The sequence below is a fragment of the Elephantulus edwardii genome, unplaced genomic scaffold, assembly GCF_000299155.1.
Source record: "Elephantulus edwardii isolate Elephantulus edwardi_28Jun2011 unplaced genomic scaffold, EleEdw1.0 scaffold00102, whole genome shotgun sequence".
Lineage (NCBI taxonomy): Eukaryota > Metazoa > Chordata > Mammalia > Macroscelidea > Macroscelididae > Elephantulus > Elephantulus edwardii.
This window is the reverse complement of record NW_006399852.1, coordinates 5,458,922-5,470,818: the sequence shown is the minus strand read 5'-3', so window position 1 is coordinate 5,470,818 and position 11,897 is coordinate 5,458,922. Positions and strand designations below refer to the sequence as shown.

The 11,897-nt window shown below is 39.9% G+C and overlaps 1 protein-coding gene across 3 annotated transcripts in view; it reads left to right on the top strand.

The window, feature by feature from the left end:
- GRM1 (glutamate receptor, metabotropic 1) overlaps positions 1-11,897 on the top strand; it is a 767,595-nt gene that overhangs the window by 606,350 nt on the left and 149,348 nt on the right. For all 3 annotated transcript variants that reach the window (XM_006891654.1, XM_006891655.1, XM_006891656.1), the window contains one exon: positions 8,071-8,317. In XM_006891654.1, coding sequence (XP_006891716.1) covers positions 8,071-8,317 — 247 coding nt within the window. The remainder of the gene's footprint in view (positions 1-8,070; positions 8,318-11,897) is intronic.

Below are 11,897 nucleotides of genomic sequence, written 5' to 3'. Positions count from 1 at the left end.
TTCACATCTATCTCCCTTTGACCAGCCCTCCATCTAATAACATATATGAGGCTTTCATGGCTTCTGTGATTCCAAACACATCAGCTGATGGTAGTTCCTTATGTTGGGATCAATGTCTCTGAAGTTTAGTCGTAATGTTACCCGAGTAAAGGTGATGCATCTTGTAGAACCAATGTGTGGATAGGCTTTTCTTGGCCCTCGGGCCTGGGCCCTCGGGCCAGAATGAATGTCATGTGGTTTTTTGCGTCTTCGATTACCTGGGGAGATTATTGAAGAATGATGATGTCAGTTTGAGGACTAAAGTGTATCTGATTCAGGCCATTGCATTTCTGATCACTTGCTTTGTATCTAATAACTGGACTATGAATAAGGATGACAGTAGAAGAATTGATGCCTTTGAGCTGCGGTGTTGGAGAAGAGCACTGAAGATCCCATGGACGGCCAAGAGAACAAACACATGTCTTAGAGAGGTGCAGCCAGAGCGCTCTTTGGAGACAAGAATGATGAGGCTTTGCCTCTCATACTTCGGGCACATGAAGAAATGCTCCAAATCCCTGGCAATAACAGAGATGCAAATCAAAACCACAAGGAGGTACAGTCTCACTCCAGTTTAACAGGGCAGAGTTTGACAGGGCAGCGAGTTATAGATGTTGGAGAGGATGTGGCGAGAAAGAAACTCTTATGCATTGTTGGTGGGATTGGCACAACAATTCTGGAAGGTAGTTTCTTAAAAAATCTGAACATAGAAATTTCATATGATCCAGCTATTCTACTACTTGGAATATACCCTGAAAAAAATGAGAACTGATGCACAAACATAGACTTGTATACCAATGTTCATAGCAATATTATTCATCATCGCAAGAATATGGAAACCCATATGTCTAACCACAAATGAATGGACTGAGAAATTATGGTACATTAAACAATGAAATACTACACAATATTCCATTAGTAGGAGCAAAGATTTTGTAAATTATCGCCTAACTTGGGAGAGACTTGAGACCATTATGCTGAGTGAACTAACTCAGTCTCACAAGGACAAATATAAAACCATTTTTGTAGAATGCGTATAAGGATCCAAGGTGGGGGGTGAAGCAGAGGGATGAGGATGTGCAGGGGAAGGGGGGATTAATTATAGTGTTGTACAATTTGATGGATGAGAAGGTGAGAGAAATCAAAGAATTCAAAGAATCTGTTCTGGAAAAGAATGTATTCAAATTTTGCAAATAAACTAGTATAATAATTATACAAGTAAAAAAATTTGATACTCTTAAACTGTGGTATTGGAGAAGAGTACCGAATATTTTACAGGCTGCTAAAAGGACAAACAAACATGTTTTGGAAAAGATGTAGCCAAAGTGCCCTTTGAAAGTAAGGATGGTGAATCTTTCTTTCACATACTTTGGGCATGTTGCTAAGGAAAGTTTATTTTTTGGAGAAGGACATCATGTTTGGAAAGGTGGAGAGACAGCAAAAGAGCGGAAGACTTTCAACCAGGTGAATTGGCACAGTGACTTCAGCAATTGGCTTGAGTGTATCAGAGATTTATGGGGATAGCATTGGGTAGGACAGGGTGCAGGGCTGTTGTTCACAGGGTCATACTAAACTTGATAGCACTTAACAACAACAAAAACATTTCTTCAGGGTTTATTTTTTACTACTTTGCTTTCACGATAAACCTAAAATAGTATAGGTTTGCACTAATGGAAAGAAGTTTGAATATTATTTTTTTCTTCTATTGAAAAAAATATGAAAAGGAAAACTCACATTTAGTGTTTATTTTGCATCAAACCATTAAAAGCAGACAACACACCATGAGCAGTGAGAATGCCATCTTAAAACTGTTTTCCTGGGAACAAGCCACCATAGGATCGAGTACACCTTAGTCTTTAAACTGACATCCTTACTCTTTAACACTTTGGAGAGATCCTTGATAGCAGATTTTCCCCAATACAAAACATGTGGGGTTTTTAAAATTTTTTTTTACTGTCATAGACATTTGTGTTGATTGTAGATTCAAGCATAATGAAGTAATTGATATCTTCAATTTTTTCCTCTATGAATCATGATGTTGCCTCTTGGTCCAGTGGTAGAGATTTTTGTTTTCTTGGAGTTAAAATGTAATACATATTGAAGGCTATATTCTTTGATCTTCCACAGTGAATACCTCAAGTTTTCTTCACTTTCTGCAAGCAAGACTGTGTCATTTCAATAACTTTGCTTGTTGACGAGTCTGCCTCTAATCATGATACACTTTATTCTTCATGTAGTCCAGGTTCTTGAATTATTTGCTTGGCATACAGATTGAATAGGCATGGAGAAAGGATACAACCCTGCTGAATGCCTTTTCTGATTTTAAGCCATCTGAAGGACAGAGTTGATGTCTTCAACACTAATGATCAATGACATCAAGGACATCATCTGTAAAATGAAAAAGTCACTAAAAATACAGGAAAGAAAAGAACCAGAATTGATGTCAGAAGAGACTCTGAAACTTGCACTAGAGCATAGAGTGGCCAAAACAAAGGGGAAAACATGCTGAAATTAAAGAGCTGAATAGATTTTGAAGGGCAATTCAAATCTGGCAAAGATAATCCGGCTCTGAAATTCATGACCCCTCATTACCTCTGTCTGGTACAGGAACCACCTCCATATAATCCTCTTCACTGATTGGCTATCAGTCGTTATTTGAACATCTTGAACGAAAGTACAACTACAATTCTAGAAAATATTCTTTTTTGAAACAATTTAAATAGAAAAGCTGTCTATGTATTGAGCACCTCTTATTCAATTCTTCAGCTATAAAAAAAATAAATTGAAGAAGATAGAGTCACATTATAACTGTGTAGATCATAACCAATTATGGTTAACATGAAGAAGAATGGGAATCCCAGAACATACACATAATTCTGCTCATACAAAAACCTACACATAGACTGCTAAGGAGCTGTCTGAATTAAGAAAGGGAATACTGCACGGCTTCAAATATCAGAGATCCTGAGGACAGTGCAGGATTGGACACGGTGCAGACACAGTATTCATAGGTTCACTGTGAGTTATAGAAGACGAGATGCCACCTAACAACAAAGATAATGAACTAGAGCACTTTAGGGTTTGAGTCAGCCTTTAATATCTAAAGGTTTAAAATCATCAGAGTTGGTGCCACTTTATAGCCTTTACCATCCTATTAACCATGAAAGAGAGGGAATGAAAACCACCATTAAGAACCAAGTGGTTCTCAGTGACAAGCTTGTTGGGTGACGTCAAACACGACTCCCAGCACCCCGATGAACAACAGGTCCGAGCCCTGGCCTATCCTGTGTCTTCCTCTTCTTCTTTGACTCACTTGAGCCCATTGCTGCTGTATCTGTGTCAATCCATTGTGTGTGTGTGTGTGTGTGTGTGTGTGTGAGTTTGTCTTTTTTCTATTAACCATCTACCTTTCCAAGCATTAAATCCCTTTCCAAGGACTAGCCTCCTAGCAACATGCCCAAAGTATGTGAGATGAAGTGACAAATATTACTGTTGTTGTTTTTGTTGATAGGTACTGTCTAGCTGAGTATGACTTACATTAACACCATGGACAACAGATCTGAACTCTGCCCTATTGTGTGCCATTCTTGTCCTCTCTGACCCACTTGAGCCCGCTGCTAAAATCATTGTGTCAATCCATCTTGCTGAGAGTCTTCCTCTCTTTCATTAACTCTCCATCTTTCCAAACATGAAGGAATAGGCTCTCCTAGCAAGAGACCCAAAGTATGAGAGACAAAGCTTTACCGTCTCAGCCTCCAAGGAGCACTCTGGCTGGACTTTTTACAAAACATATCTGTTCCTTTGGAATTCCGTGGGATATTCAGTACTCCTCTCTGAAATTACAACTCAAAGGCATCAATTATTCTTCTAACATCTTTATCAATTTTTCAGCTCTCAGATGCATACCAAGTGATTGAAAAAACCAGGCTCTGAGTCAGGCACATCTTTAGACAGGTATCATTATTCTTCAGTGTTTTGGAGAGATCCCAGTTAGCACACTTGCCCAATGCAATATGTCTCCTAATCTCTTGACTGTTGGGTACCAAGGGTGTTGATTATTGATCCAAGAAAAATAATCAAATTCTTCTCATGATCAGCAAACAAGGTTGTGTTGTCCACATAATTCAGGTTGTTGATGAGTATTCCTCTGATCTTCATATCACATTCTTTTTCATAAAGTCCAGGTACATGAGTTATTTGTTCAGCATACAGATTGAATAAATATGGGGTGAGGATACATCCCTGATGCCCACTCTTCCTGATTCTAAACTGTGCAGTCTTTCTTTGCTCCATTTGGATGACAATATTTTTAATCTAGGTGTGGGTTGTGTACAAGCACAATTATGTGCCCTGAGGTTCCCATTCTTCTCAATGTTAGTCATAGTTTGTTATGCTCCACGTCATTATTCACCTATTTCATTAACTTTTCCATTTTGGCAAGGATAATCTTTGATTTATTCTTATTCTTTACTTGCTCTACATATTTGTTTGTTTGCAAGTACCCTTTTGTTTCTCAAGCTCTTTGTTGAGTCCTCTTAGAATATTTCTTTTAAATTGAGAAAATATCATATTAACAAATTACACTTTTTGCAATTCCCGTGGTTTAATAATACGGAGTTGGGCTATCAGCCAAAAATTATATCGTTCAAATCCACCAGGTGCTTCTTGGAACAAAGATGGGCAGGCCCCACCTGTTTGATTTACAGCCTCTGAAAACCCACCCAGAGGAGAGTCAGCTGTGAGTTGTTTTCAACTCAGCATCACAAAATATCAGCAACACGGTTAAGAGCTGTGCTAACAGCACAAAGGCATGAGGTTCCAGTCTCCCAGCTTCTTCCTGAGAGAAAGTTGGACAGTCTGCTCCCATTTGATTTATAACCTCTGAAAAATATCTGGAGGGCCACCTATGAGTTAATTCTGACTTCATTGTGCATAACACCACCAGTGAATAAAGAGTTGCAATGATAACCCACCCGCAGTGTCACTGCTGTCCCAGGTTTTCACTGCAAATCCAACAGCTGCTCTTTGGGAGTAAAATGGGAAATCCCCCTCGAATTTATTTCCAGGCTCTGAAAATCCGCTGGAGGTTAAACTATGAGACGGTACTGACTTGGAGGCATGTAACAGCAACAACAACGATTAAAGAAGGTTGAAAGACAGGTTAAAATTAGATTTCTTTTTTCCCTCTTCCAACTGTGCTAGGTACTTAGAACCTCTTAGGTAGATGCACATGTATATCTTGCACATTTTTCAATTACATCTAAATCAATCTCCCTTTAAGCTGAGCCCTTCAGACTGTTGTTTCACTCCAAGATCAACATCAAAGCCAAAACTCTACTGTTTGTTCTATCTATCCACTGTAGACTCGAATAACTTTTAAAAGAATCATTCTGCTACTCTTCACCCCAGTGACCTGATCGGGCTGGAACACAGAAGGCAGCTGCTCTGGAGTACAAGGTTTACCATGTAGTTCTCAATTCTGTAAGACTCTGAATTCATCATTGTCCTCATCCCTTAGCACATATATCACATGCACCTTAGAGATCTCTCGTTATCAATCAGGTGGAGAAGAGCCCAATGCAGAGAGAAGTAAGCTTCTAGAACTGAGTGTAAGAACTCTAAAGCCAGTTTTGTGTTCCAAATATATTTTGTTCCTCAAACCAGTTATTTTTCTATTCAGCAGACAAAATTGGTTACCAAATTCCTTGTTAATTTTTAAGTTCTCAAATTTAAAAAGATTCAGGTTGGGGTTTGTTTGTTTGTTTGTTTTACATTTTTTTATTATTAATTTTAATAAACATTTACAGATGTTTTGGATTTCCATTCATTCATTGCCGCACTTTTCTCCCTGCCCACCCCTCCCCACCAGTTTGCTCCCCTCTCCAAAAAGAACAAGGGGGGAAAAAATTCCTTCATTAGTATACAATTCCCCCATCCCTTCATCCCCACCCCCACCCCGAGATGATTCAGGTTGTTAACAGCTTTACTTTGCTTCATTCCACAATCAACACTCTTGATACTAGCAGCCAGGAAATTAAAAAATGAATTGCATTGGGAAAGTCTGCTGTCAGAGACTTCTCCAAAGTACTGAAGAGCAACAGTTTCAGTCTGGAGACTAAGGTGCACCTGATACAGGACATGTTGTTGTTGTATACCATCAAGTCAGAACCAAACCATAGCTGACCCTTTGGTGGGTTTTCAGAGGCAGTTAATCACAAGGGAGTAGATTGCCCATCCTTCTCCTGCAGAGCATCTGGTAGTCTCAAACCATATGTCTTTGGTATTATAAGGAAGCTTCTTGCCACTAGCCCGACAGAGCTCACTTGCTGTGCATCAGGGAGCTAGACAATGAATACTGATGATAGAAGAATTGATGCCTTTGAGCTGTGGTGCTGGAGAAGAGTATTGGTTATACCATGGACTGCTAAGAGAACAAATAAGTTCATTCTAGAGAGGGTGAGACCAGGCTGCTTCTTGGAGGCAAGGATTCTGAAGCTTTGTCTGACATACTTTGGACATGTTACAAGGAAGAACTAGTCCTTGGAGAGGGATGTCATGCTTGGGAGGGTGGTGGAACAATGAAAGATAGACCCTCAATGAGATGGATTGATTCAGTGACTGGTGTAATGGGGATAGGTATATCAGAGACCATAAGATTAGCACATGATAGATCAGGGTTTAGGGCTGTTGCACATAGGGTCATTATGGGTCACAGGTGATTTGACAGCACATAACAACAACAGCAACAACAACATATGACACCCATGTTAAGTGCCATATTCTTCTGAAACTGCTTAGCAATTGTGGGGATTTTGGTCCTCCTTGTCATAGACAGAAATGATTGCAGGGGTTTTTTAATTTACAGGTAGAAGAAGCCCTAGGCTGGAGTTAAATGTTTAGTATAACTACTTCAAGAAATATTTTACCCCCATTTCTAATAATCATAAAATTAAATATTTCTGTGCTGCAAATCATATATCGGAAGAGATTCATACTTCTTAGTTCTACTACTGTCTCTGGATCTTTGAGGTTCTTGAGATGATGAAAGTAATGAAATTGCCAATAAGAAATACCAAGAATCAGATAATGCACAAACTGAAAGACTGAATTATGGATTGTCGCTGAGAAGACCAACAATACTATTCTAGTATCGTGATAATGCAAGACTTTTAATATTAGTCCCTGTAGACCAAAAGGGAATAAATGTTCTCTACATTGCTCCTTTAAGATTTCCTTGTAATATTTGGAAGTTTTTATTTCCATCTCTGCGACATTTGTTTAATATCTTTTAAGATCATTACTGGATATAGAAATGAAATTGCATAAATTCGTGGTGGGTAGGATGCACAAGACTCCTCACAGTGTAACTCTGAATGAGGTGGACTTGGTTTTTGTCATTGTCGTTCTTCCTTCCCTTCCCAGTGTCATTATCAATCAGCTCCATCTCAAGGTCACCTCACATGTAACAGAATAAAGCATTACTAAGTTCAGTGCTATTTTTATGATCTTGGGTATGCTTCAGTCAGTTCTGGCAGCTAGTGGATAAATCCATCTCATAGAAGCTTTCGATCATTTTTACTGACTTTAGTAAACATGTTTTTTCTAAAAATTGATCTTCCCTGGTGATGTGACCAAAGTAAATTTATTCAGTCTCTCTTTCTTTACTTCTAAGGAGTACTTGGCTTTCTTCTAAGACTAATTTTCTTTTTATTTTTTTTCTCTTTTTTGTCCTTTTGGTAGTCTACAGAATGGTCATTAGAGTTCACCAACATCATGGTTTCAAAAGTATTGGTTCTTCCTTTTTTCCATTACATTACATTCACATGCACTGAAAGCAACTGAAATCTTGCTTGGGACACAAGGACTATATCACCAAAGTGACGTATTTGCTTTGTAAAGCTCTGAGAGGTCTTTTGCAATAAATTGACTTTCCTCTGGAAGCCATGAAAAGGAGTTGAGAGTTAAACAGGTTTGGTTTTCAATAGAACAAATATATATATATATATTGTTTTATTGTTGTTGTTGTTGTTGCAGGCAATGAAAGCTTAGAAGAGAACTATGTCCAGGACAGTAAAATGGGATTTGTCATTAATGCCATCTACGCCATGGCACATGGACTCCAGAACATGCACCACGCCCTCTGTCTGGGCCACGTGGGCCTCTGTGATGCCATGAAGCCCATTGATGGCCGGAAGCTGCTGGACTTCCTCATCAAGTCCTCCTTCGTTGGTGTGTCTGGAGAAGAGGTGTGGTTTGATGAGAAAGGCGATGCTCCTGGAAGGTAAAGCAGTTTTGATTTGTTTGTATTAACAGCTGTGATTAAACTTGTGAAACTTCTAGACTCAACCAAGATACTGACCGTGGTTCTGTTTAGTTACATGGTGCAGCCAAAGACCTGAAAAACCAGGAAGATAACTCACTAAAGATCTTTCTAAAATGTAGAAATATCAACTAGTTGGCATCCACAAGCATGGATCTCACTGGTAAAAACCACTAACCTCCCATCCAGCTATCACTCTAGAACTTTCCTTAGAAATTCTGTCACCTCCTGCAAATCCAAGAACCTGGAAAGATTACACCTGCCAGCAATAGTCTGCTTGACTCTGCCAGCACCAGGCTGATAATATTTCAATTTATAAATCCCAGTGCTGCACTGGCTGGGAATTGTTTTAAATATTGTACCTTCTTCAAAATTGAATTTAGAAAGAGCAACAAATCTATTCATGTATTTCTTTTTTTCAGGCTAAGTTATGTTCTGGTTAGTGTGCCTCTTAGAACAGAAAGAGAAATAGTTTTATTTTGTGGATTGAGTCCCTATGATTTTTTAATGATATTTTTCTAGTCCTAATAATAATGACTTATTCACATCATGATAATTGTTGTTGTGTTATTGTTGCCTTTGAGTCGAGCACGACTCAGAGTGACGCTATGAACAAAAGGCCATCTACCGAGATGGATGTCTCAATAAGAAGGAGGACCATAACAGCAGGATACACTAAATTTCTTTCCCACGCTGACGCTTTTTTCCGTCTTTCCAATTTTGCCTTCAGAGTCTTCACATTTTCAAGTTCTTGTTCTAACTCCACTATATTGTATTCCACCGATGATGTGAGCCCTTTTCAATCTGTATGCAGAACAGATCATCTGAGACGCTGGGCTTGTTCGCTGTTCTATTAAACTTTGTCACTGCTACTCGGGTGAGATGGTATCTCATTGTGGTTTTGATCTGCATTTATCTTATTGCCAGTGATTTTGAGTATCTCTTCATGTGTCTGTTTGCCATCTGAATGTCTTCTTCCATGAAAAGTCTTTCCATATCTTTTGTCCCTTTTATCAGCATTTTTCTTGTGAAGGCCTTGTCGGGTTTTTGTTTCCTTGACACTGAAAACCATCTAGAAGGTTGTAGTCTTTGATCTTCTTCATTAAGTGCCTCAAGTCTTCTTCACTTGTGTAAATAGGGTTGCATAATCTGTTTAACACAGGTTGCTGATGAGTCTTCCTCCAATCTCATGCCACATTCTTTTTTAAAAAATAATTTTAATGAGCATTTACAGAGATTTTGGATTTCCATTCATTCATTGCTGCACTTCTCTCCCTGCCCACCCCTCCCCGACTCCCCAGTTCGCTCCTCTCTTTCAAAAGTAAAAGAAACACTCCTTCCCTGGTACACAATCCCCCCACATCCCTCCCACTGCCCCAAGTACATTCCACTATGCAACCTTAATTAAGACCCTACATTTGTCAAAGTTCATAGAGCTTCCGGAGGCATGTTGCTTAGGAAGTGGATGCCACCCCTGCTTCCAAACCTGTCATAGTATATTGCTGTTGTTATTGAGTTGCCTACTATGTATAATGACCCTATGTACAGCAGCTTTGAACTCTTCCCTGTCCTGAGCAAGTCTCACTAATTTTGACACACCAACCCCCATTGCCCCAGATACTGTATCAATCCATCTCATCTGGGGTCTTCCTCTCCTACACTGTCCATTCATCCTTCCAAGCATTTTCCTTCTCCAAGGGAAAATCTCTCCTGGCCATGTGCCCAAAGTAGAGTGGAGCTTCAAAATACTAGCCCCCGAAGAGATATTTGGTTTCACCTTCTCTGAAACTGACCGTTTTGTTTTCTTGGCAGTCCATGGTATGTTCAAGACTCTTCTCCAGCACCGCAACTCAAAGGCATCTATTCTTTTGTCCTCCTTAGTCGTGGTCCAACTCTCTGAAGCATAACAAGTAATTGAGAAGACCATGGCCTGGATTAGGCACACCTTTGTATCTAGACTAGCATTGTTGCTTTTCAGCATTCTGGAGAAGTCCATGACAATAGATTTTCCCAATGTAATTCATCTTTTGATTTCCTGACTGTTGGCAGTGAGAGTGTTGATTGTGGACCTGAGCAAGCTATAATTGCTAACAACCTCAATCTCTTCTCCATCTGTTGCGGTGCTGATAATTGGCCCAGTGGTGAGAGTCTTTGTCTTGATGTTGAACTTCACTCCATATTGAAGATTGCGGTCCTTGACCTTTACAGCAAGTGCTTCAGGTCCTTTTCAGTTTCTGTAAGCAAGGTTGCAAGTCATCTGCATATCGTAGGTTATTAATGAGTCTTCCTCCAATCTTGATGCCACAATCCACTTCATAAATCCCTGCCTTCTTGAAAAGATATGGGGACATGATGGTTTCACCCTCTCCAGGACAAATCTCTTGATGGTCCATGATATTCTCAATACTGTTCTCCAGCACCACAACTGAAAGGCATTGATTCTTCTTCTGTCATCTTCCATCTCTCTGATGCATAGCAAGTAATTGCAAAGACCACAACCTGGATCAGGTGCATCTTAGTCTCTAGACCAACATTCTTGCTCTTAAGCACTCTGGAGAGGTCCCCAGCTGCAGACTTCTCTCATGTAATTAATCTTCTAATTTCCTGACTGACAATTACAAAAGTGTTGACTGTGAAACTAAGTGAGCTGAAATTGTTGACACTCTCAAGCTGTTGTTCTCCATCTATCTTGGTGCTGCCAATTGGTCCAGGGGTGAGAATCTTTTTCTTTTTGATGTTAAGCTTCAATCCATATTGCAGATAGCAATCCTTAACCTTCTGCAGAAAACTCTTCAGATCTTCCTCGATTTCAGAAAGCAAGGTTGTGTTATCTGCATAATGCAGGTCGTTCATGTGTCTTCCTCCAATCCTATAGAATGCATCCCTAAGGCACTCCTTTCCTGATTTTTAACCATGCAGTGTTTCCTTGCTCTATCCTGACAACTGGTCCATGTATAGATTTTGCATGAGCATAAGCAGGTATTCTGGGATTCTTGTTATTCTCAATGTTAGCCACACTTTGTGTAGATATATAAATAAATTCCTGCTGAGTCTGAACTGATCGGTGGCTGAACCGTCAGAGGCTTTTTGGAGTTTTTAAACTGTTCACACAAAAGAAGATTCCCCATCATTCTCTTTAGAGCCACTGATGGGTTAGAACCACTAACTTTGGGTTAACATCACACTACTCCTTACAGACTAGAACCCCAGAGATATTTTAAAAACTCATCCCATCAAGGTGGAGTCAATTCCTAGCTGACGCTCCAGTGGGTTTTCAGAGACTGAGACTGAAAGAGAGGAGATTGTCTGTCTTTCTCCCACAGAGCACCTGGTAAACTTGAACTGTCTGCTTTGAGTTGTCAGTACAGCCCCTTAGTACTTAGCCATTAAATTGTCTCTCTGTTCTCTCTCTCCCCCTCTCTCTCTTCTCCCTCTTTCCCCTTTCCCCTCACCCGTCTCATCTCTCCTCTCTCCACACAGGCTTCTCTCTCTCTTCCCTCCTCCCCTCCCCCCTCCTCTCTTCTTCGTCCTCCCCTCCCCC